At 39.9% G+C, this 24,075-nt stretch overlaps 2 protein-coding genes across 5 annotated transcripts in view; both read left to right on the top strand.

Moving 5' to 3' along the window:
* Positions 1–6,982, top strand: part of LOC123759622 (glycine receptor subunit alpha-4) — a 64,801-nt gene extending 57,819 nt beyond the window's left edge. For 2 of the 3 annotated variants that reach the window (XM_069316858.1, XM_069316852.1), the window contains exons 10-11: positions 226–361; positions 1,057–6,982. In XM_069316858.1, coding sequence (XP_069172959.1) covers positions 226–361; positions 1,057–1,692 — 772 coding nt within the window. In that variant the 3' untranslated portion in view covers positions 1,693–6,982. The remainder of the gene's footprint in view (positions 1–225; positions 362–1,056) is intronic. The other variant, XM_069316866.1, reaches the window with a different exon arrangement.
* Positions 6,983–11,791: 4,809 nt separating this feature from the next.
* LOC123759621 (uncharacterized) lies at positions 11,792–22,260 on the top strand. 2 transcript variants are annotated; one of them, XM_045744755.2, is made up of 2 exons: positions 11,792–12,036; positions 20,410–22,260. In XM_045744755.2, the coding sequence occupies exons 1-2, from the start codon at positions 12,007–12,009 to the stop codon at positions 21,763–21,765; spliced, it is 1,386 nt and encodes a 461-aa protein (XP_045600711.2). In that variant the 5' UTR covers positions 11,792–12,006; the 3' UTR covers positions 21,766–22,260. The 2 variants fall into 2 exon arrangements, with proteins under 2 accessions (XP_045600711.2, XP_045600709.2); XM_045744753.2 differs by lacking the exon at positions 11,792–12,036 and adding an exon at positions 19,208–19,410.
* The last annotated feature ends 1,815 nt before the right edge of the window (positions 22,261–24,075 follow it).

Below are 24,075 nucleotides of genomic sequence, written 5' to 3'. Positions count from 1 at the left end.
GGAAACACAAACCGTAACTGGCTCTATTTTCCGCTTGTTACAACTTGTTATAAAGTTGTTACATCTTGGCTTAACGTGTTTATGACGTATTAGAACGTTGTTACAACTTGCTATATTGGTTGTTATAACTGGTTAGGAGGTGTTAAAACTTGTTCGAAACGTTGTACCAACGTTGTAGTTTCGGTGTGTGTTTGGCGGGCGATCACTATTGTCTCCTTGTGGCAGGTTTGTGTTCCTGGCGCTGATGGAGTACGCCCTGGTCAACGTTGTGCTGGGCGACGGACCCGACACTCCGCCCAAGAACCCCAAACCTACAGAGAAGGAAGCCAAGTCTCTTCATCATCATTTCTCCAGTGATAAGGTCAGTTGAAGGTTCATATGTCTGTGCTAGGGAAATGATCTTCCATTTTACTAATCCGTTCCTTTGTCGTCTTGGCTGTCAACCAACTGACCCTTGGTCACTCTAAATCAGTGGTTCCAACCGAAGGTCCATGGACCCCCAACCGGTCCATAGAAGAACCTCAAGGGCTTCTTGGGACTAAAAACATGTATTGTATCGAATTCTAACAAAATAAGAACGATTTATCCGTATGTTGAGCTAAATGTTTTTTGTTACCATTTACATGCCGTTTTAACTAAGACTAACAATGCAGAGCTTGTGTCATATGACTGTTCTTGTTGACTCCATCAATCTTGCTAGCTGTCTACTTGGTTGTAGGGGTCCACAGGTGAGAACGTGGTTGTAGGGGTCCACAGGTGAGAACGTGGTTGTAGGGTCCACAGGTGAGAACGTGGTTGTAGGGGTCCACAGGTGAGAACGTGGTTGGAAAAGGGGGAACGAGACAATGTTTTGGAACCAATTCATGGTTGTTGCAGACAGTTGCAAGCCCAGACTAATATTTTGTAAACAAAATCACCTTTTTATGTTACAATATTTATCATTTCTAATTAGATTCAGTGTGTACTTGATGTATGTTATTATATTATCAGACTTAATTACTATTATTTTGAGTCAAGAGGGATGAGCAGTGATTAACTTTGACTTTCTTATACCAGCAGGACGGTGGTCGGCTTGGTTTCGGAAGTGTCTCCCATCACCCTCTGTACTCCCAAACCCACTACGACCACCACAGTGACTTGGCCGCCCACCACAGCAACCCCTATCTCCACAGCAACCCAACCCACGGTACCATCACCTTGGCCCATGGTACGCCCATACGGGGCCCTCTCACCCACGGAGCAGCACTGCACAGCCCCTACGCCCATGGGCCACAAATGCATCGCCCGCACTACATCCACGAAACCCCAGCCCACCACTACCATAGCGGCTTAGCCCACGCTACGCCTATGCATGGCCCTCTGGCCCATCCCATACACAACACTCTAGCCCACGGCACACCCATGCATGCCACCTTATCCCACGGTCCGCCCATGCATGGCGCCCTGGCCCACGGGACGCCCATCCATAGCGTCAGGGGGCACGGCAACCAGACATACGATAACGTCATGTGTCCTCCGTTGCCCAGCGTGCCCCCGCCTCCACCTCCTCCTACGAGGCTGCCGGGCCCAACGCCGGCCCAGAAGAGGAGAGCAAGAGCCATCCTCGTCGACCGCTTCTCCAGGGTGTTCTTCCCGTCCACCTTTGGCCTTATTAATGGAGTGTACTGGCTTATATTCTGGCTTTATTTATAAGCACCAGCATCACCTTCCCGGCTTTTGAATTACGATTATACTGATTTTTCTTAGATCTAAAGTGGATTAAATTGTGTAGCTCAGAAGTGCAGCGATGGTTTATTTTGACCATTTCTACTGGAGGATCTATGTGTGTGTCGGGTTTAATTCCCTGTTTGGGTTAAATCTGTTAAATCCCTTTGTAGATTCAATGTAAAACTATTACACTCTGTCATGTTCTATACATATCCCTGGGATTTATAAATCAGTTTCCAGCTCAGTTCATAAAACAAATTTTTCCCTTGTACCACCGACCAATCGTTTTCTATAAGTACCTACAAAACTTGAACCTCTCCCCCTTGCATCCCGTGAAGCCGAGGAGTGGATCGCTTGCTAGCGGCATCCTAAACAGGTTTGAATGAGTCTCATTTGTTAGTTCATCTCACGAGAGATTTGGTTGTGACTTATATTTCCTTGTAATTCAACTTTGATATGCTGAAGCAGTATGTTTCTGCTTGTATGTATATACAACTAGGGGTTTGGCATACAATTTTCTGACTGTACTGCTGTATGTAAGTCGGGATATATTGTAGTGTGTATATTTGTAAATCAGAATACAGTGTACTGTTTATATTTGTAAATCAGGGAGTATTGCATTTACTGTTAATGTTTGTAGATCAGGTTAACTGGTTAGTTATTCAAGTTATTCATCAGGTATATCTGTAAGTAGCTGTAAAGTTATTTACTTGGTAGATTTGTAAATAAGGGCCAGGAGTCATCAAACATTTACAAATCTAGTTACGAAACCTGTACATGTTTTTACAATGATGGCAACTTTATTTACATTTATTACACAGATTATGAACTTCGAAGCACAACGAGGTTGTTTATAACAATAATAACCTTGGGTTGTGATGTTTCCGAGTTCATAAAATGTTGAATTAAACAATGCTGCCATGATTGACAAAAGATGTAGAGGTTTCACAAGTTGCTGAGGTAAATAGATCAGTTGTTGTGGGTCCGTGAGGGGCCTATGCACAATGAAATCACAACAACGTGTTGACCAAACCACACATTAGAAAGTGAAGGGACGACGACGACGTTTCATCACAATCGACTTGAGAATGGTCCAGGACGGACCGAAACGTCGTCGTCCCTTCACTTTCTAGTGTGTGGTTTGATCAACATATTTAAGCCACGTTATTGTGACTCCTCGTATGCACAACAACGTGGTGTATCTATAAGAAAATAGTGGTCATGAGAGTCCAAAGACGCGTGTTGGAATCCATTGCATGACTCCACAAATTTTATCTTAGAGTTTATGTCTCATTTACTGGGATATCTAAATAATTTACTAGATTGATGAGATGTAAATGAGTGTGTGTATGTGCTCCTGGGGCTCTTGTGGCTGTGTTGGCTGCCTTAGGCTCAGGAATGATGGTTGTTTCATTGTCGACAACAATGTTGTGTTTTAATTTGTATAGATATACATTATCTGCCTTTTGTTTTGTGTGTATGCACCTAACTATTCTTGTAGGGTCGAACTCTAGCTCCTGAGCCTTGCCTTATTAGCTGCTTCGGGTTTCCAGTCATATCTTCTATTGAAAAATATGTACTGCATCATATGCTATTTCTCTTATTATTCATTAGAATTTGCTCCCTACCCTTATGGTAAATATGTTTTCCTAATATTCCTTAACCATCCATCGTCGTGAAATGTTAGTACTTCTTTAACTATGTGGTAGTAAGTACCAATATGTAATAATTAAGCCCTATTAAGCCTCTTTTTTTGTACTATAGCTAAAAAGCAGACTTAAATATTCCTAGGCCTAGTATAGCACATATATGTACTATGCTAGACCTCAGCGTGTATTAGACCTAGAAGGGTTAGGTTAGGTCTTATTACTAACATAAATAAAAACTTTTCCGGTTTGTCCAATTTCAATAATACAAAAGTTTACTTTCTAGTGGTTCGTCACGACATATTTGTACTCTTGACCACATTGTTACTATAAGTACTTTAATTTTCGAAGGATGGGCTGCCTTAACTGATTCATGTTCCCTTGTTCTACCTAGTATTAGATTGTACATGTCCTCTTTATCTATTTCCCTGAGAATCTTTTATGTCGTGATCATACCTCTTCGATTCTTTTCTTTTCTGAAGTGAGGTGAGATTTATCTTCCAAAACCTCTTCTCATCTCTGGTCTTGACCTTACATATTCCGAAGGGCTCCATTCTTAGCTTCCTAAATACTTCCACAATGAAATCATTTTCATTGTGGAAAATGCATATGATGCAGCAAATGAAGGAAGCATTTAAGAACGTATTCTTAAATGCTTCCTTCCACAAGTTCCCAAATGCTTCCTTCCATAGGTTCTTAAATGTTTCCTATGGCAACTCTATTTGGATGTCGTTCTTCTGTTGGCTAAATTATATTTGCTTTGTTTTTAAGAGATTAATGTGCAAGTGTCACTGTTGAAGACTCCTCGTCTTGATTTTATCTTCAATGAAGATAAGGGGAGGGGAGAGCGGAGGTGGATACACACACGTGTGAGTGGGAAAGGGTTAGTGCATTCCTTCGCCCTTTAATTTCATTGTCATTCTGTCTCTCCCTCTCCACTATGTCAACATACCATACTTTACTTAGTCACATATCATGACCAATGTAACAAGTGTAAAATACACAGCAACTGTATATACACAAAATGTGTTTAATTATGTATATACGTATATCATGAATTCAACCAGGTATTTATGTAATCAACGAGTATTTGTACTAGATGTGTAAATCATTATTAAATACATTCACACAACATTTTATACCTCTTGAATGTGTAAATCGTAACAACGAATTGTGCTGTGCAATTAAACTGTGCTTAGGGAACCGAAAAAAGAATCACCAGGCTTATGTGCCAAGCTTAAGCCCAGTGAGCCAACCATCCTTGAAACCTATCCTCAGGCTAGGCTCGTCTAAGCTTTTGCCTGCCTCAAAGAATAAATTTGAACGTACTGTTTAATCAAAATCTTTATTTCTCAAATATAAATTATTATACAGTATTATCATTTTGTTTATAGTTAGGGGGGTAGGTTAGGTTATGCCAAGTGTTTTAATTCTGTTGGTAATTATTTATTTTAACTACATTGGAGTACTGTTGAAACTAAATAGAGATGTGATTCAAAAGACTGTTTATGAAAAGTTTTAACGTAATCAATTGCGAGGTGCATCTAAAATATATTTTATTCATAAACAGGGAGGCAGGTGGCTAGATGGCTTTTAACCATTTTTTAAGAGGAAGGGTTGTTCTTGGTTGATTAAGGTGGACTAATGGCTATAGGTCTTGGATTCTGTTCTTGTGACCAAGGTTCGAATCTCACGTAAATGACCCAGTTTCATTATATTGTTGATATGATATTTGATGAATATCATCAACACCATCATTATTATTATCGTTATTTGTTAAATAGTTTGACAATGTACGTTTACAAATATAAAATTGAGATTTAATAAATCGTGTGAAATGTTTGTACTGTGCTTACATGAGATGTCATAAGAAGATGTCAGTGTAGTGAGGCTCAGTAGACTTCTTGGAAAGTTGAAACTGTCTGTAATTGGGGGCTGGTACCTCCTAACAGCTGAAGCTGCTATGAAATAAGTCTGTGATGGTCGAAATAGGTGGGAATTGAGAATGTTTGAGATTGAAAAATTTAAAGCCTAAAACTCTAAGAGATTGAATTTGTTGGGATATTGGTGTTGAGGAGTGCATGAACTTTTGATGCTGAAGCGTTTGGGTAAATGGCACTGTTGATGAAGAATGTAACTGCTGGGGACTGCAACTGTTAGGAACAGTGATAAGGAATGAAACACATGGGGCTCTAGCTATTGGACCCCGAACTATTGAATACTGGAGTTACTGAACGTTGGAGCTATCGATCGATTGAATTATTGGATGTTGGAACTATTGAATACTGAAATTGTTGAATATTGAAACTATTGTACGCTGGAACTATTCAACTCTGGATAATTGATTAATCATACCAGTTATTTCCATCAATGAAAATATTTCTTAATTTTATTTGCTACAATTACAATGTGTTCGCATACATATATTTTCCCGCTATATCAATATTAATTTTTTATTAGGATTACATAAATTTGTTTATTATATTTGTTGAAGTGACATCATAAAGACATCATGATTCAGTTTGTAGTGCGTGTATCTGAGGGGCTCAGGACGCGGGTTCGATCCCATTTTAGTGCCTCTGTATTTATTAATTAAGACTTTGGATTATATTCAGTGGGTTGCCTAACATTTTGGGGATTTATTTACTCATAATTTTTTTATTAAAATGTTACAATTAAAAAAAGGTATTATATTCATCACGATTTTATCCCAATTTTGAATTATATAAGTTACAGCTGTATAAAGATTTGGGATTGTATTAATTGAATTAAGATTTAGCATTTATATAGGGTTCCAGGCTTGGAGTTTGTGTTGATGTGTAAAGAGGAAGTGTTACGTGTATATAAGAGATTTATTTTATATCATCAAGAAGGTTCAGTATACAGGCACATACCTACACAGCTACTGTATATACTTGTATTTACTTACTTGTCTGTATGTGTGTGTATACATATATATGTAATTTATTAAATTAAGTGGAAGAGTAGGATTACATTTTACATATAAACATGATCCAGATTACAAATCGAAAATCTTCCAGAGCTCCTCAGAGTGGGAGAGACGTGTATCTAGAACACAAAAGTATTTCCCCACTGAAAAGAAAACTGGTTACTATTGGGTCCTTGGTTTCCGTAATGAGTTTGTCACCCGACGCATTCCATTCAGCTGGGCTCTAGGAGATTCGAACCGTGGACCCCACGCGTGTGAGGCCGAAGCTCTATCGACCGAGGTATTGAGTGGTCTTAATAGAGAAAGTTTCCAGAAGCATCATCGTGCAGCCACACTGGAATTGTCGACTTTCCCTGACTACTACTGAAGCTCAGAGGACTTAGTGATCCACACCAACGTCATATAAATATAACGTGGAAGTATGGATGACAATTCAGCCAACTCATTCACTCCTGAGTGCACTTTTACCCCCATGGGTCTAATGTATGTGAGTACATAAACACGAGTGCAGATGCTAACAAGCAGGTTTTGTTAGAACACTCGGCAAACAACCTCACTGTAATTCTCTCTCTCTCTCCTCAAAATTGTAAACAGTTTTCCTCGTGGTTTAGTTTACGTGATGTTGACGTTCATTACTCACTGAACGTTACACATGAAATTACATGAAACTTTACTGTAACATTGTGTTTTAATGAGCCCTTAACTCCGTATAAGATATATAAAACAATACGGCCCAGTTCGTCCTCAGAGACAATGGGCAATCCAGCCCCCATACCCCCTGTATACGTTAACCAGACCACACACTAGAAAGTGAAGGGACGAAGACGTTTCGGTCCGTCCTGGACCATTCTCAAGTCGATTGTGACTTGAAAAAAAACCTGTATACGACTCACAACTGATTACGTTCCAACATTTCTTGAACAATGCTTTGCCAATGACCTTTGAAAGTGCTTCACCCACGTAAGATTACGTACTTTAAATATAAACAATTACCAATAATCTAATATAAGCCTAACTATACATCAATTTCTAATATACAACAACTTTATTTTTCGAGAAAATATAGATTTTTAATTCACAGTAAGTAACATTTACTAATTAATGTGTGTTTTGGGTTGACTGTAGCTTGGACGAGACTAGTTTAAGGAAGGGTTGAAATACTAACCATCAATAACAGTACCAGAGTCAAAATACAGATGGCGCTAACAAAATTGGATATTAGGAGCACTAAATTTAAAATATAGATGGCGCTAAGAGTTGTATATTATTACCTAAATCACTGAACTTTAACAAAATCCGTCTCAAGAAGAATCACAAACATTATGAACTCCTTCGGGGTCAACCCTGTTGCAATTCAACCTTAGTCCATAACTTGATCATTGTATATCAGTTATTACACACATTTTCCCTGTGCCAGACTCTGGCCCTCAGGGATCCCTCAGCGTCCCCAGGGGATAGAGGGATAGAGCACAGCTCAATCGACGAGCCAGTGCAGACTACTGATCACATAGCCTTGTATGACTAACCATCCTGTATGATGGGGATCGTTTAGCATCACGTAGCTAACTCATAATACACTGTGTACTCCCGTTCATATAGTCTAGGATAGCGGCATAAATGTAGATGTACCTAAATGTGTTAATAAAAGTCGCAATGTATGCGGAATGTGCTCACGCGTAGCCTATCCTTCACAATTGTCCCACAGTGTACAATGAGGTGTGTAACACAGTCTCTGTTAGATCAATTAACAAATAACAGAGAATGGAAGAACAGAAAACAAAGTTCACAATTAAATAATCAATGAAAATTAATACAATTTACGTTAATAGCCTCGTCTGAAACTTGAATTAAGATGTCCAGTCGACTATATTCATTTGGATGCCTTTTGATCCTTAGAACTTAAATTCCTACATCATTTTCAAGCATTTTTCGAGTGTCAAAGAATAAATGCAAAGCAAGAAGTAAATCAAAGTTAATGACGCTCTCTCTACTTGCGAAAATAGAAATCAGGCAAATAAATCAATACCACTTGGCCTTAAAAGTCGTTTCACAAATCATGCAACATTAATCATATATAATCAAATGAACAAATCCACAAGGGCCGTGACGAGGATAAGGCCTTATCTGGGATCCTCTCGGACGCAGGTTCGAATCCTCGTCACGGCCCTTGTGCATTTGTTCATTTGATGCATCAGGCAATTGTGATTTCTGTGTGTAATATATAATCAAGTCAAAGACCACCGTCCCGAAATTGTTCCTCGGAACGATATTAAGTCAAAATGGGGAAAATTGAGAGACACTTGACTGACTTACACGTGTCCTGGGCCGCGCTGGTCAGCTGACTTGCGCGCGGGAAAAGTGGCCGTCACCCCGTCGTCAATTCATGATGCTGTCGGTCACCTTTCATTTTCCTGGCTCAGACGTTCACTGTAGGCTTGACGTACTCCAGACGACCTGTGTGATGATTGTAGGTACACTAATTACCCAATGAGGACCCCAGATCCTCACTGTGACTTGCCGTTGCGACCTAAAGTGGTTATCGCCACCAGACTACCATTACACACTCGTAGATGGCTCCTCACCGCTCAACTACACTATTAAATCACTAGTACTGCCCCTACTCACTTGGGCCACTGCACTGCCCTACTTAATACTGCTGATTGTCACTAGCGAAACAAATAATAGTCTCCCAGGTATACGTAGTCGGCTATGAGTCTATCACCTGTCTCACTGGATAAACGAAGTCAGTTTACATATGGTACACATATATGTAAACTGAAAAGTGGTCTGTTCTTGCTCAAATGGGCGCCTGACACCATTCCTAGTACGTCTGCCCTCCACGACGTCTCGGGGCGAACTGTCGCTCTCCACTCCAATCAGAATTTAGAAAGATACACATCAAAGACCAAATAAAATAAAATCGTAGACCAAAGAGCCGAAGCTCAACCCCGAAACCACAACTTAGTGAGTACAATTAGGTGAATAAATGTACAGATAACATGAGCCCGAGATAAAGAAAGTGAGAAAACGTGACAAAGATATAGGAAGCATGACGAACTTAAATAAAAGTAATTCTCTAACCTGCATCTGTTTATTTTATTTATTTACATATACAAGAATCTTACATTCTTGTGCAACCATTAACTACCACGCATAGCGTTTCGGGCAGGTCCTTAATCCTAATAGGTAGGAGCTGAACGCCTAGCTCAAATTATTATTTGTGCTGAACGCTTAGCCCAAATATTAATAATATACATATACGTAAGTATATGCTACACAACATTTGGGTATATTTGGTGGAAATTGCTATAAATTAGGTCAAATTTAAGTGTCATAGCTTAAATTTCACCAACTTAAACTAAATCTAGGTTTGAATATGCTAGGTCAGGTTAGGTGAGGTCGTGTAGGGAAGGACATATATAATATCTTAGGGGTAATGAAATCTACATTTCATTAAAAGAAATTTAAGCTATTCCCACCTAAATTTGACCAAATTTAAAACTATTTCCACCAAATATACCCGAATGTTGTGTATCATATCACTGTCAAAGCCTATTTTTTTTTTACCAACTTTTTCTTCTATTTCCATCCTACCCTACACAACCTCACCTAACCTAACCTAGCATATCCAAACCTGGATTTGGTTAAAGTTGGCGAAATTTAAGCTATGCCACCTAAAATTAGACCTAATTTAAGACAATTCCCACCAATATATCTAAATGTTGTGTATCATAGCATAGCCAAAGCCCATTTTTACCTACATTTCTCATATTCCATCCTATTCTACGCAACCTTACCTAACCTAACCTAGCATATCCAAACCTAGATTTGGTTAAAGTCGGCGAAATTTAAGTTATCCCACATAAATTTGACTTTATTTAAGACAATTTCCACCAAATATACCCAAAAATGTTTTGTAACATAGCACGGTCAAAGCTTATTTTAGCTAAGTTTTTCACCTATTCCAACCTGCCCTAGACAACCCTACCCAGCCTCACCTGACATATCCAAAGTTAGATTTGATTAAAGTTGGCAAAATTTATGCATTTCCCACCTAAATTCAACCAAATTTAAGCCAATTTCCACCGAATATACCCAAATGTTTTGTATCTTAGCATAGCCAAAGTTCAATTCACCCAAGTTTTCACCTATTCCATCTTACCCTACACAACCGTACCTAACCTGACCTAGCATATCCCAAGCTAGATTTGATTAAAGTTCGTGAAATTTATGCTTACTCACCTAAATTCAACCTAATTTAAGACAATTTATACAAAATATACCCAAAATGTTTTGTTGCGTAGCTCAGCCAAAGACCATTTTAGCCAAGTTTTCACATATTCCAACCTACCCCACATAGCCTTACCTAACCCTGATCTAGCAGATTTGATTAAAGTTGGGGAAATTTAAGCTATCGCCACCAAACTGGAGACAATTTCCATCAAATATGCCTAAATGTTGTGTATCATAGCACAGCCAAAATCCATTTTACCCACATTTTCACCCATTCAATCTAAACCTGGACCTAACCTCTGATACGACATATACTCAGAGAAGTGATGTTTTTTGGATATGAACCTAAATGCCCGTGCCTAACCTGCAAGGGTCTTGGAGCTTTGTTGAATATTTTATCTATTTTCTTCGAAAACTGAAGTTTTGGATATGAACCTATCCACACTGTGCCTAACCTACTAGGTTCTTTGTTGAACATTGTAACCATATTCATAGAAAAGTGATGTTTTGGATATGGACCTAACCTCCCTTTATCTAACTTCAAATTTATCGTAAATATGGGAGGAACGTGTTGTTTATGCATCAACCCAACCGCCCTGGACCTAACCTCTGATACACGGATCTTGGTTCAATATTGCATCATATTCGTAGCATTTTTCACATCAATACAACCATCCTCAACCTAACCTCTATTACCTGGGGAGGGAGGTTGATGGAAAATATGATAATAATGGGAATTTTCTCTACATCAGTTCAACTTAACCATCCTTAACCTAACCTTAGTTAGAAAGGGATATAACTCACCAAAACTATTTAATTGCCATTTACCCAATTTTCCTTATCCTAACCCATAACCAGAGGGTTTAGACTCCCCCTTACCTCGAAATTATACTATATATTAAAGGTAGGAATATATTTTCACATATAAACCTAACATTCCCTAATTCAACCCTGTACTATAATTTCGAGGTAAGGGGGGGGTCTAAACCCTCTGGTTATGGGTTAGGATAAGGAAAATCGAGAAAATTAGGAGAAAAAAATCGAGAAAACCCAGGGGCCAATGGGAAAAAAGTTCGTAAAACTCAGTGGCCAATGACCGGCATGGGAAAAAAGTTCATAAAACTCAGGGGCCAATGACCGGCAGGGATAAAAAGTTCGTAAAACTCAGGGGCCAATGACCGGCATGGGAAAAAAGTTAATAAAACTCAGGGGCCAATGTGGTGTGATGGTGTAGTGGTTATCTCACTCTTGCAACACACTTATCCCCAACCATAACATTTACGCCCCTCTGATATCTTATCAACTGAAATATAACGGTGTAGTGGGAGCCATTACCCAGATCGCTCTACGCTGTTTCTTGTCAATGTTGCCCTGACTGCCAGGGCCACCGTGAGCTGCCACCACTGCCTCTGCTGCCTTCTCTAACATCGACACTCACCAACCAATCAACCAGCTTCAGCTGCCATCACCATGTTCAGCTGTCTTTTAATTTCCCTGCTGGTGAGTGTTGGGTAATGCGACCATATACTTAACACACACATACATATTCTGTATATATGTGTGTGTGTGTGTGTGTGAAAATGTATAACCACGAAGGGAAATTAAACAAGAAATTACCTGAGCGCTTGTGGGCTAACACCTCACCAAAAGTATGATACTTTGAAAGATGTGTTGATTAATACGAAAGCGCTCAAGCAATTTCTAGTTACATTTTTCCCTCCGTAGTTATACGTGGGGATCACTACCAGGCATCGTTGTGGTGAATCATCAGGTGAGAGGAAATGTGCTCTGTCCTGCCCTCGGAGTCGGACCCAATACTTTTTGGTTGCAATATTTTTTACATAGCATTTTGACATAGTAATCCCCTGAGGCCAAAAACTTATGTACTAAAAATCACAGCGGCTCGCAATAGTGACGTGATGTCCCGTTTTCTATTCGTGGGTCCTCGGGCAGGTTAGGTTAGGGTAATTTTGTACATCACTTTAGTAACGTTGTAAACGCTGGAGTGGACGGGCTGACCTATTTATAGTCAGCCATACATTCGCATCTGTCTAAACTTTCCTTGAAACACTCCAGTAGCCTAACGTCTGTTCCGTTACCCAGTAATATGAATCATTAATTAACAACCTGATACTCAACCCAATATATTCTCAGATTTCTTATGAATCTAATTTTATACAACTTGTATACATTGTTTCGTATTGATACATTAAACCCTTATTAGTATACCCTTTGTTATACACCTTCAAGTATTTGTATTCTTCAGTCAAGTTTCCTCACACATTCTAAGCAATGTAATTTGAAGTCTGTCCTCATATTAGAACCAGTTAGACCTGGTTCTAATTCCAGGGCTAATTTTGTCATCCTGTTCATGTGGATTTATGTTCATTCTACAATATGGTGACCAAAACTGATCTGTATAAATAAAGTGAGGCCGAGCAAGGGCAAGTTGAAGCTGAATAATAACATTTGGTGTGTGTGTGAATATAGACTGATGCGTGAGTCTTTCAGGTTGGGATAGTAGCGACGGAAGGCCCCAACTCTGCTTGTTGCGCTGACCTGACAACTACCACAACCACCACAACTACCTTAACACCCACCACTGAAATTATAAACAGAGAAGCATCGCCTAAACCGGTCGCATCAACAGAACCCGCTGCAACATCATTTGAACTGGTTGAAGTTACGACACTCCCCACGAACTGCAATGAGACCATGACCTGTCGATCTGTGGGCCTCTTCCCCAGGTGTACTATTTGTTACCCTCAGTACTTCCGTTGTACAGCGGACGACATAAACAACGATGCTCAGGTCTGGACCTGTGACTTCAATCTGGTGTTCAATCCAGACACGAACTACTGTGTCTTGAATACAACGTGTCCGAAACACAAGCTTTCTCATGTAGACTCACAGATATACCTGACAGACTAACACTACGCTGACTGTGATATGCAACCCATATTATATTAATAATTATACTTAGATACATATATTATGAACAACCATAAGAATAAAGATAACTGCAGAAAGTCTATTGGCCCATACGAGGCAGCTCCTGGATCAAATACCTGAATTCTGACATACAATCCTAGTAAAAAAATGAGAATTATCTCCAAGAAAATTTCATATTTACGATATCATTCTGGAACAAGTGAACATGATGTTTATGGATAAAAAATGGTAATGTAAAAATTATGTAAATTAGATATGAAAATATTTGCATCTCTGATAGTTATGTAGGCTTCTCAGATTTGGCCGTTTGGGTTCTGCATTTAAACAAATGTTGAAATTGTGTGGCAATATGTATTTTTCAACCCCCAGACTTGGATCTTCGCAACATAATATATGTATTCTGCTATATTTAACACCTGTAAACCACAATACTTGTTATCAAGACTTGCAATAAACCACAATGCTTGCTTTCAACACATACAAAGACCGCAACATATATTTTAAAGCAACAAAAATATTTCTGTCGAAGTGAACTGAATTTTTTATTTTACATTGTCATACAGCAATACATTTTTACGTTTTTTCTTTCATTGAGTAATACAATAACAGACTGATTGTATGATATGGTTCAGTCTAAATTATTATATAATTAGCTTAAAAACTCTTAATACTGTTTGTATGGAATAAAGAAATTATTTAAATATTTTTCTTATTTTCACGTGTTAAATTTAGCGTATTACAGAAGAGCATTAATGTCTTCATAATGGTCCAAGACGGCCCGAAACATCATTTTATAATGGTCCGGAATGGACCGAAATGTCGTCACTTCCAATACTTTCAGATGTGTGGGTTGGGTCGGTCATTTTCTGCTGCGTTATTGTGACTTAATGTCTGCTTGTTAGTAGCAAAATACGTTCATTATTCCTCCTGGATATGACCACGGCATGGAAGATACTTCCAACAGTTGCATATCCATCTTTGCTATACTGTTGTCCATCCTTAGAGTATTTAGTGTAGTATGGAGTAGACACACTTTAATCCTTATGTATTTGTAGGGTAGATAGAGTCTCATTAACAGTGGACCTTCGTCTTATTTTTACCTGTAGAGTAGATTGTCGGAAAGTCCGACACCATTTAATAATAATATCATACAGACAGATAAGAGCTGTGTTGTATAAACAAGTTAACCATAGAAAACGTAACTTGTAGTGGAATTACCGTCTATAGAAAACGGGATATCATCACCACATACTATTATAATTCACCAGCTATTTTGCTGGGAATTATTCTTAAATACATTAGTCTTTGGACTTTACCATCATAAAACATCTTATATAAATTAACTTAATTATCAATATTAAAGTAGAGTAAATGTGACCCTTCTATCACTTTCTGAAATCTGGACAAAGTAGGCCAGGCGTCAGAGTGAGGAAGGAGGGCAGCCATTGTTGTGTCACCTCCGAGACGTGTGGAGCAAATTTAGCTCCTATCATTCTGGACAATGTCGGCCAGTAACGTCAATAGCATGGAGTGTTAAACAGCCATTGTATATTGAGACCAGAGGCTCACACGGGAGCAAATTCGGCTCCTGTTAATTTTACTTGGACGTAGTGTTATGGAAACCAAAGGTACCATCTCCAACACGATGTCTACAATTCAAGTTAAGTCTATCCGAAACCCGTTTATCATTCATTTATGGCCATTAATGTCAGGATATAGGGTGACCCGGTTAGATCGCGAAATCGCCTCAAACTAAAGGTAATTAAGCCAGGTCTTCATGTTCCATGTACTGTATAGTGTTTTCTCTGATATACTTGTCATATATAGGTATCTGGCTTCACAGTTAGCGCACTTTTGACAGGTCAAGACGAGGATGCAAGATTTTGTGCACCAGTTACTGGGTGATGGAAGCTGCCTCAAAGAGGATAATTTGGTGTCTACACCCTAGTTATACCTGGTGGACTAACCTGCTGTACTATAAGATAAGGAACCTCATCAATGTATGTAGCTATTACTGTAGTTTGATTGGCTGCATATATATTAATTTAATAACCCCCCCTAATGTGTAGAGGATCGATTTGTGAGATTAAGAGATTATTGCAGAAATACAGTCCACTTATCATTATACAAATTGCTATCGAAGTATATAAATTAACGTAAATATAAATTCATATAAATTAAATAAATATAAATCTCACAGGTCGGTTCCCACATTATTTGGTCCTTCGAAACCGAATTATTTGGACCTTCGGAACCGGAATATTCGGTCCTATGAACCCACATTTGGTCATCTTAGTACCGGATGAACCAGTTAACCAGTGGATTCATTAAATATACTAGTGCAGTGTTATTTAAACAAAGCCAGCAGTCAAGACGGCAACGTAGCCTCGAGGGAGCTCAGGAGCCTCCCTCAGCCCAGTTCAGCTTCGTCAGCGGTTTCATGCACACCCACAGATATTTGGTGGCGTGTTATTTCGTGAAATGACAGCGCTAATAGAAGCCAGCCAAATTAGTGACTGTGTCTTCGCGAGATTGTTCACGGATTTCGTGGTGTTACATTTCGCGAGAGATTATCTACGAATTTTGTGGAGTTTATTTCGCGAGGTCACTAATAATATTTAATACTTCTAGATAGTATTAGAAGTTTCATAGAGGCAATTAAGAGGCTATTATCAATAATTGTGTATATTATTTCTCCAAAATAGAGAATTATTTAATATATATTGCACTAGTGATCATAGTATAATATTTACTAATTGCCAACCCACAACAGGGTAGGATATTAACCATTGACTAGTTGAACTATTATTGTTCATCCTAGTCCCATTATTACCATAGTCAGTTGTACTATATTAAACAACTTAACACCATTAATGAATGGTCCAGACCCTATTTTGGGTGTAAATTTTATCAACTCGAATTGAGTTGTATATATAATAATTTACTTATGATCATTACACCTTTGAGTGATTAATTAGTGTCTCTTCCATCCTAGGGTGATATAGAGGAGCTAACCTAAAGGTACTTCCAGTGACACTGGTTTATCACTCAAATCATTAGTGTGGATGATTGTATATATATATAATGTGTATTAATTTTAAGTGCTAACCTCTAGTAGAGGTAGGATTATTGCCTAGTGAGTGCAGAATTTACCCTAGGCTACCATCAGTGCTTGTTCAGTATTATGAGCAGCCCAAGTACAAGCCCCACAAGGCTTCACCAACTAGCCAGTATGGATAATGCAGGGAGAATGAAAAGAACCCTTGCAGGTCTTAAAGGCCACTTAACAAGACAGATCAAGAAATGTGAAGATTTGTCACAACAATCTCAAGTTGATTATGCTGACCTGGAAAGCTATTATCAAGCAGCTGCAGGTAAATTTGAGCAAATCAAATGCCAAATGGCTGTCCTTGTGGGGACAGACTACTACCATCGATTCATCGGTAGCCCTACTAAATATCAGGGCATAACCATGTTAAACTCTGCAGGAGGTAAATTACTCTCAGGCCCAGTATCAAGCCTGAGGAGACCTATGCCTGCAGATAAACAATACCAATAGAAATCTAAATTTGTCAGCTGATTATATTTCTCCAGTAGCATTATACTAAGGAGATTACAGCTGACTATACCAACAGAGGTTGATGTTAGTATCATCATTTAAAGCTGAAGATGAGTTCATGAGGCCTCAGTGGCAAATCAGTGAACAGTAGCCTAAAACAGCTACAAGTCACTGCGACCAATGTCACTGAACCCACTGCAGTCTCAGAACCATACTTTACTTTAATGATGAGCTATTCAATCTTCTGAATCAATTAACTAAATTAAACCCCAATAAATCTGATGACTGATTTGATACATTTATTATTTAATCAAGATGTATTCCATGGGCCTCAGTGTTTATATATCAGTGACCAGTTACCTGAAGAAACTTCAAGTTATATCTAATGTCACTGATCTCACTGTAGTCCCTGAATCATACTTGACTGTAGTACTTGATCACATTCAGTCTTCTGGGTTAAATAATATGTAATAAGGCTTGAATATTAGCCTTTCAAGAGTTGACAGGGAAATGAAATCGCATTAGACTTCTAACCCCTGCAACTCTAGTACGGGACATCCGTCCTGTACGAACAGACACACAAATGTGTGATTACTAACTACTAACATCAAATTAATCTAATAATTCGAAGGAGGAGTATCGGTGTCCGTCTGTTCTAAATAGGACTTCGACCCGTGAGCAGCCCCCTGGGGAATTATGTCGGAAAGTCCGACACCATTTAATAATAATATCATACAGACAGATAAGAGCTGTGTTGTATAAACAAGTTAACCATAGAAAACGTAACTTGTAGTGGAATTACCGTCTATAGAAAACGGGATATCATCACCACATACTATTATAATTCACCAGCTATTTTGCTGGGAATTATTCTTAAATACATTAGTCTTTGGACTTTACCATCATAAAACATCTTATATAAATTAACTTAATTATCAATATTAAAGTAGAGTAAATGTGACCCTTCTATCACTTTCTGAAATCTGGACAAAGTAGGCCAGGCGTCAGAGTGAGGAAGGAGGGCAGCCATTGTTGTGTCACCTCCGAGACGTGTGGAGCAAATTTAGCTCCTATCATTCTGGACAATGTCGGCCAGTAACGTCAATAGCATGGAGTGTTAAACAGCCATTGTATATTGAGACCAGAGGCTCACACGGGAGCAAATTCGGCTCCTGTTAATTTTACTTGGACGTAGTGTTATGGAAACCAAAGGTACCATCTCCAACACGATGTCTACAATTCAAGTTAAGTCTATCCGAAACCCGTTTATCATTCATTTATGGCCATTAATGTCAGGATATAGGGTGACCCGGTTAGATCGCGAAATCGCCTCAAACTAAAGGTAATTAAGCCAGGTCTTCATGTTCCATGTACTGTATAGTGTTTTCTCTGATATACTTGTCATATATAGGTATCTGGCTTCACAGTTAGCGCACTTTTGACAGGTCAAGACGAGGATGCAAGATTTTGTGCACCAGTTACTGGGTGATGGAAGCTGCCTCAAAGAGGATAATTTGGTGTCTACACCCTAGTTATACCTGGTGGACTAACCTGCTGTACTATAAGATAAGGAACCTCATCAATGTATGTAGCTATTACTGTAGTTTGATTGGCTGCATATATATTAATTTAATAACCCCCCCCTAATGTGTAGAGGATCGATTTGTGAGATTAAGAGATTATTGCAGAAATACAGTCCACTTATCATTATACAAATTGCTATCGAAGTATATAAATTAACGTAAATATAAATTCATATAAATTAAATAAATATAAATCTCACAGGTCGGTTCCCACATAGATATACTCTAATTCTCATTTAACATAGAGTAGACTAATTTTCATTTATCAGTAGACTCTAATTCTCGTTTACCAGTAGAATAAGTAAAATCTGTTTCACATTTGTCAATAACGTTAGTAGACTCGTTTACCCATCGACTTGATCAATTCTAATCCTCCATTATCAATAAACTACTGCTGTCTATAATTCTCATCTACCAGCAGAGTAGATGAACTGTTTCACATTTGTCAGTAGATGACAAAGTTCAGGACTAACAGGTCTACTGTTATCTGATTTACGGGTTTCCTCTCTGCTGAACGACGATATCTTATCTGATTATTGATATGAAACAAAACAATGTTTACCCTTGAAATTAGTGACAGATGTAGTGAGTTCATTCGGTTATAAGTTGACGGTGTTGTCATAGCATGGTAGTGTGTTGTTTGATGTCACTGTCAGCGTTGTGACGGACCTGCACTGCCTTCACCATCATTCTTGTGACGTTCGAGCAGTGCTCTCACCATCACTGTTGTGACGGATGTTGGCTGCTGTCACCATGAAATTCGCTTTGATTTCACTACTGGTGAGTGTCTCATATCTATCTATATATATTATATCTTACTACAGGCTTATATCTATATCTATACAAGGGGACGTATGCTTATGTGCCCAAGGTTGGAAGCAAGACACTAGGGGCAAGCCTCACTCAACTTTGCAGGGTGACTGGTGGCTACAATGAGGCAATCATAGGCGGGCCGAAGACGAGGATAATTGACTGTGGCAAAACGCATGTTTTGATGACAGACGCATTCTGGAGGCTCCGAACACTTAAACAACAGACAAGTATGTCTCTAAGTATCGCGGCCAGTCCTCATGAAGCATAAATGACCTTTATTCCAACCTCTATTTATGAAGTAATTTGGTTTTGCACGATTCACAACTGATGACGTTTGATCATTTCTCGGAGAGTGCTTCACTGATGCTCTTTATTCGACTCACACTTCAGTGAATGCTTCACCCACGTACCGCAATTTAAATAATTGCCAAGAGGACCTAAACACCGATAATGAGGAAGTAGTATGTTAAAATTTATGAAGGTATCTTTGGGGCCGGCCGCTGCTCAGACGAGCACACTCTGAGGTCAGGTTATGTGACAGAGACTATGCTCGAAACCCAGCCCCTTTGACTGGACGGTAGAGCGACGGTCTCGCTTCATGCAGGTCAGCGTTCAATCCCCGACCGTCCAAGTAGTTGGGCACCATTCCTTCTGCCCGTCCCATCCCAAATCCGTATCCTGACCCCTTCCCAGCGCTATAAAGTCGTAATGGCTTGGCGCTTTCCCTTGATAATTAAAAAATTATGCTCGAAACACACAACCTGAGGTCAGGTTCTTTTCGTTTTTGAGTCAACACTCCACAGAGTGTTGACTCAAAAACGAAATTTGAATAACAAAATTGAAACGAAAACATGGAATATTTCAGGGAGGAAGGGAAGAAATATTCAGTGTTTTCCTTGTCCCTGTTTGTCTCAATGGCCGGTGGACATTGTTCTGATAATTACAGAATATAATATTGCTTTTCAGGTTGGGATAGTAGCGGCGGAAGGCCCCAGATGGTGTGAGCTACCAGCCAGCTGTCAGCCGGGACAGCTGGTGCCTCATCCCTGGGACTGTCACCAGTACCACCTGTGTGTGGTGGGCGGCGTGCCCCACTCCACCCCTCTACGCTGCCCCCACCGACACTACTTCCACCCCGCCTGGAGGAGGTGCCTGCCGGAGGACACCCCTTGTCTTCCACAGTGTCCACGCGCCTGCCCCTGTCACCTCCTCCGCCAGGGACGTCTTGTCCCTCACCACCACAACTGTCGGCCAGCCCAGCTCCTCCACGTCGACACCGGTCACTGCCTCGACACACGTTGTCTGAACTTCTGCGGTGACAGAGCTAAAGTTGCCCCGTTGGTGACACGGAATGTCACACGAGTGTCCGGCTCCGTCGTGGTGAGTGATCAGTGCAAGTTCTCCTGTAACGGAGACTTCAGTAAATATGCTGACCATTATGACTGCTCTCTGTACTACCAGTGCTTCTCTGGGGGGATTACTGTCCCGGCCAGTTGTCCGGGAAATTTCCCGTATTTTGACGGGGAAGACTGCGTCACCGACAACTCTGCTTGTTGCGCTGACCTGACAACTACCACAACCACCACAACTACCACCACCCCAGGAAGTACTCTTTCACCTGCCACACCGCCAACAGCAACAACCAAAATCCCCTCTACTACACGTGCAACTAAAACTACCACAACAACAACAACAAGTTTCACACCCACAACCATTACAACACCCACGACAACCGGCGCGACCCCATCCATAGGATGTATACCAGAGCCAGACTGCAGTGACAAGCCGTTCGGTCATCTCGAAGGAGATCCAGACGATTGCTTCAAATTTTATTTTTGCTTAGGGGACGGGACCATTTCTGCAAATTCAGTGAATTGTCCTATTGGGGAGTTTTTCAACCCTTCCTTTCACACCTGTCAGAAGATCGTAGGTGACACCTTCCACTGTCCACAGCCCTGCGACTCCTTATGTCCTTACACATGTGCTGAAAGCGATCGCATCTACGACCCTTTTGACTGCTCCAAATACTATTTATGCATAGAAGGAACGCCTATACACCTTCCTTGTACTGAGAGTGTACCGTACTTCAACGGTACGACCTGTGTGGCCAGCCCAGACTCCTGCTGCAGGTTCCCGTGCCCGCCGTACTGTCCTCGTGGTGGGGTATTCGTGCCCCACGGCCAGGACTGCCACAAGTACTACATCTGTGTGGACGTTGGCACGCCCCTTGACACCGCAGTGCTCACGTGTAAAGACAATCAGGTGTATGATTACAAGTTAAGGAAATGTTCAGCAACAGCTGAGTGTAAAATACTCTGTTGAGGCTCTTCCTTCCCTCAGTGGTGTATATTACGTATTAGATTATATTGGTTGTATATTGAGAACGTTCTCTCGATTTGCCCCAACGTACAAAATACCATGTCCTAACAACCAGAAATGTACGACTGGAAACCACCTACCTAGCCTAACTAGGTAGGTGTTTTCTGTTTTCATGCATAGAAAACGTAGATTTTTGTGAGCTGCTGTTTTATAGTAATTAAAGTTATAAATATAAAAATATATAAGTTGGATTGGACGTAGTAGTTGTGACGACGGGCTGAAATATTTTTGTTCTAGTGAGGTGATCTTTGGCAGCATTGCGGTGGACTTGAACTCACGTCCCGGGTCACCAGAAACCTTTCACAAGAGTTTATAATAGATCTATCACACTATTGTAATGTTTAGTCTTTGATAGAGTTTCGATGTTCTGTGTCTGAACCTTAAATGAGACACTTCTGTATGATGTTCTTATTAAATTAAATTCCTAATGATGTCAAATGGTTTTTTAATTCCTAGTAACGACTGAAAGCAAATTTACGCTTAATGCTAGGCTAGTGAGGATAATTAATGATTATTGCTAGACTAGTGGGGATAATTTATGATTATTGCTAGGCTAGTGAGGATAATCTATGATTATTGCTAGACTAGTGAGGATAATTTATGATTATTGCTAGGCTAGTGAGGATAATCTATGATTATTGCAAGACTAGTGAGGATAATTTATTATTATTGCTAGACTAGTGGGGATAATTTATGATTATTGCTAGGCTAGTGAGGATAATCTATGATTATTGCTAGGCTAGTTGGGATAATTGACACATTGCTATATAGCACTTGGAAGGGATCAGGATAAGGATTTGGGATAGGACGGGGGAAGGAATGGTGCCCAACCACTTGGGCGGTCGAGGATTGAACGCCGACCTGCATGAAGAGAACCCGTCGCTTTACCGTCCAGCCCAAGTGGTTTGGCACGAAGGTGACTTGAGACGATAGTGATGGGGGGGATATGGAGGGTCAACCTCACAGCTCTAGTAAGAAAGAGAAGAGCTTGAGATGGTAAACAAGAGAGCAGCATGCAAATGTTCTTCCCATCTTAACCTTTGTGTACACGTTGTTATTAAGGCAAATGTGCACTGTAATATTTTACTTCATAAAAGCTCCATAAAATTATTGACAGTTATGATGAGCTAAAGACACTTGAGGTGAACAGAAGTTATAAGCACTTTATTATTTTTACACACAGGTGGGTACAGGAGCAGATGATTGCGGACTCCTGTTAGCAGGCTGAGAGCTTTCCCATCACAGAGTAATACACAGTAGGGGAGATAGTGACCGAGCACCATACACACACACACCATGCCATGTCTTGTAATTGGCGTCATGTAATTGTTACTTACTATTAGGTTGCAAATTTGGTAAAATTGTAGACTATAGTGGCCAGTACTTCAGAGGATGGGTGATAAATGAACAGACGAGGCTTTTCAGAATTTTCACAGTGAAATCAGACACTGTAGGACATACATCATGTAGTGTATAATACGTATGTTATGTAGTGTTTAGTGTGTTAAGTAGTGCTTGTCATGTATTGTTTTTATATATGTAGTGAGCAGTACATATGTTATGTAGTGTGTCATTTAGTGTGTATATTATGTAGTATTCACCTAGTTGTGCTTGCGGGGGTTGAGCTCTGCTCTTTCGGCCCGTCTCTCAACTGTTACTAACTACTAAGCATGTCATTCAGTGTGTATATAAACTAGTCTGTCATTTAGCATGTGTATTATGTCCTTTAGTGTGTATATTATGTATTGTATAATGCCACTTATGTAGTATAGGGTGTAATTCATTTATTAAGTGTGGTTCGCTAGTTATTGTTAATTTAGCGACGACGCAGATGGCGGGCACGGCTGACCAAGTAACAATGCCAAAACATGTCAGTGAGCTAGTTACTCATCAGAGAACCATTGTTTACCCAGATATTTCATCCCATGCATGTTTTCCTTCCGTTTTGGCGGCATTGTTACGAGTCTTTGTCCATTTATAACATTCATTCTCGCCTAATGTGAGAGTTATTCCCCTATTCTGATGCCTGTGGACTGACGCAGAATTTATTTTGTTACAAGACAAACTAGAAGTTATATTGGGGAAAAGTAGGCATGTCAAAGATGTTGTAGTACCGGTTTATATTTAAAAATATAATTAAATTTGACGAGGAAGGAGGGACGACTCAAACGTTGGGGGATGACGTCACCGGTAGCCAATCAGGAGAGGCTGGGCCGTGACGTGGACCATCATGGAGCTCTGTGATTGGTCGAG

This window comes from Procambarus clarkii, chromosome 8 (assembly GCF_040958095.1).
Source record: "Procambarus clarkii isolate CNS0578487 chromosome 8, FALCON_Pclarkii_2.0, whole genome shotgun sequence".
Lineage (NCBI taxonomy): Eukaryota > Metazoa > Arthropoda > Malacostraca > Decapoda > Cambaridae > Procambarus > Procambarus clarkii.
This window is presented reverse-complemented; position numbering and strand designations above follow the sequence as displayed.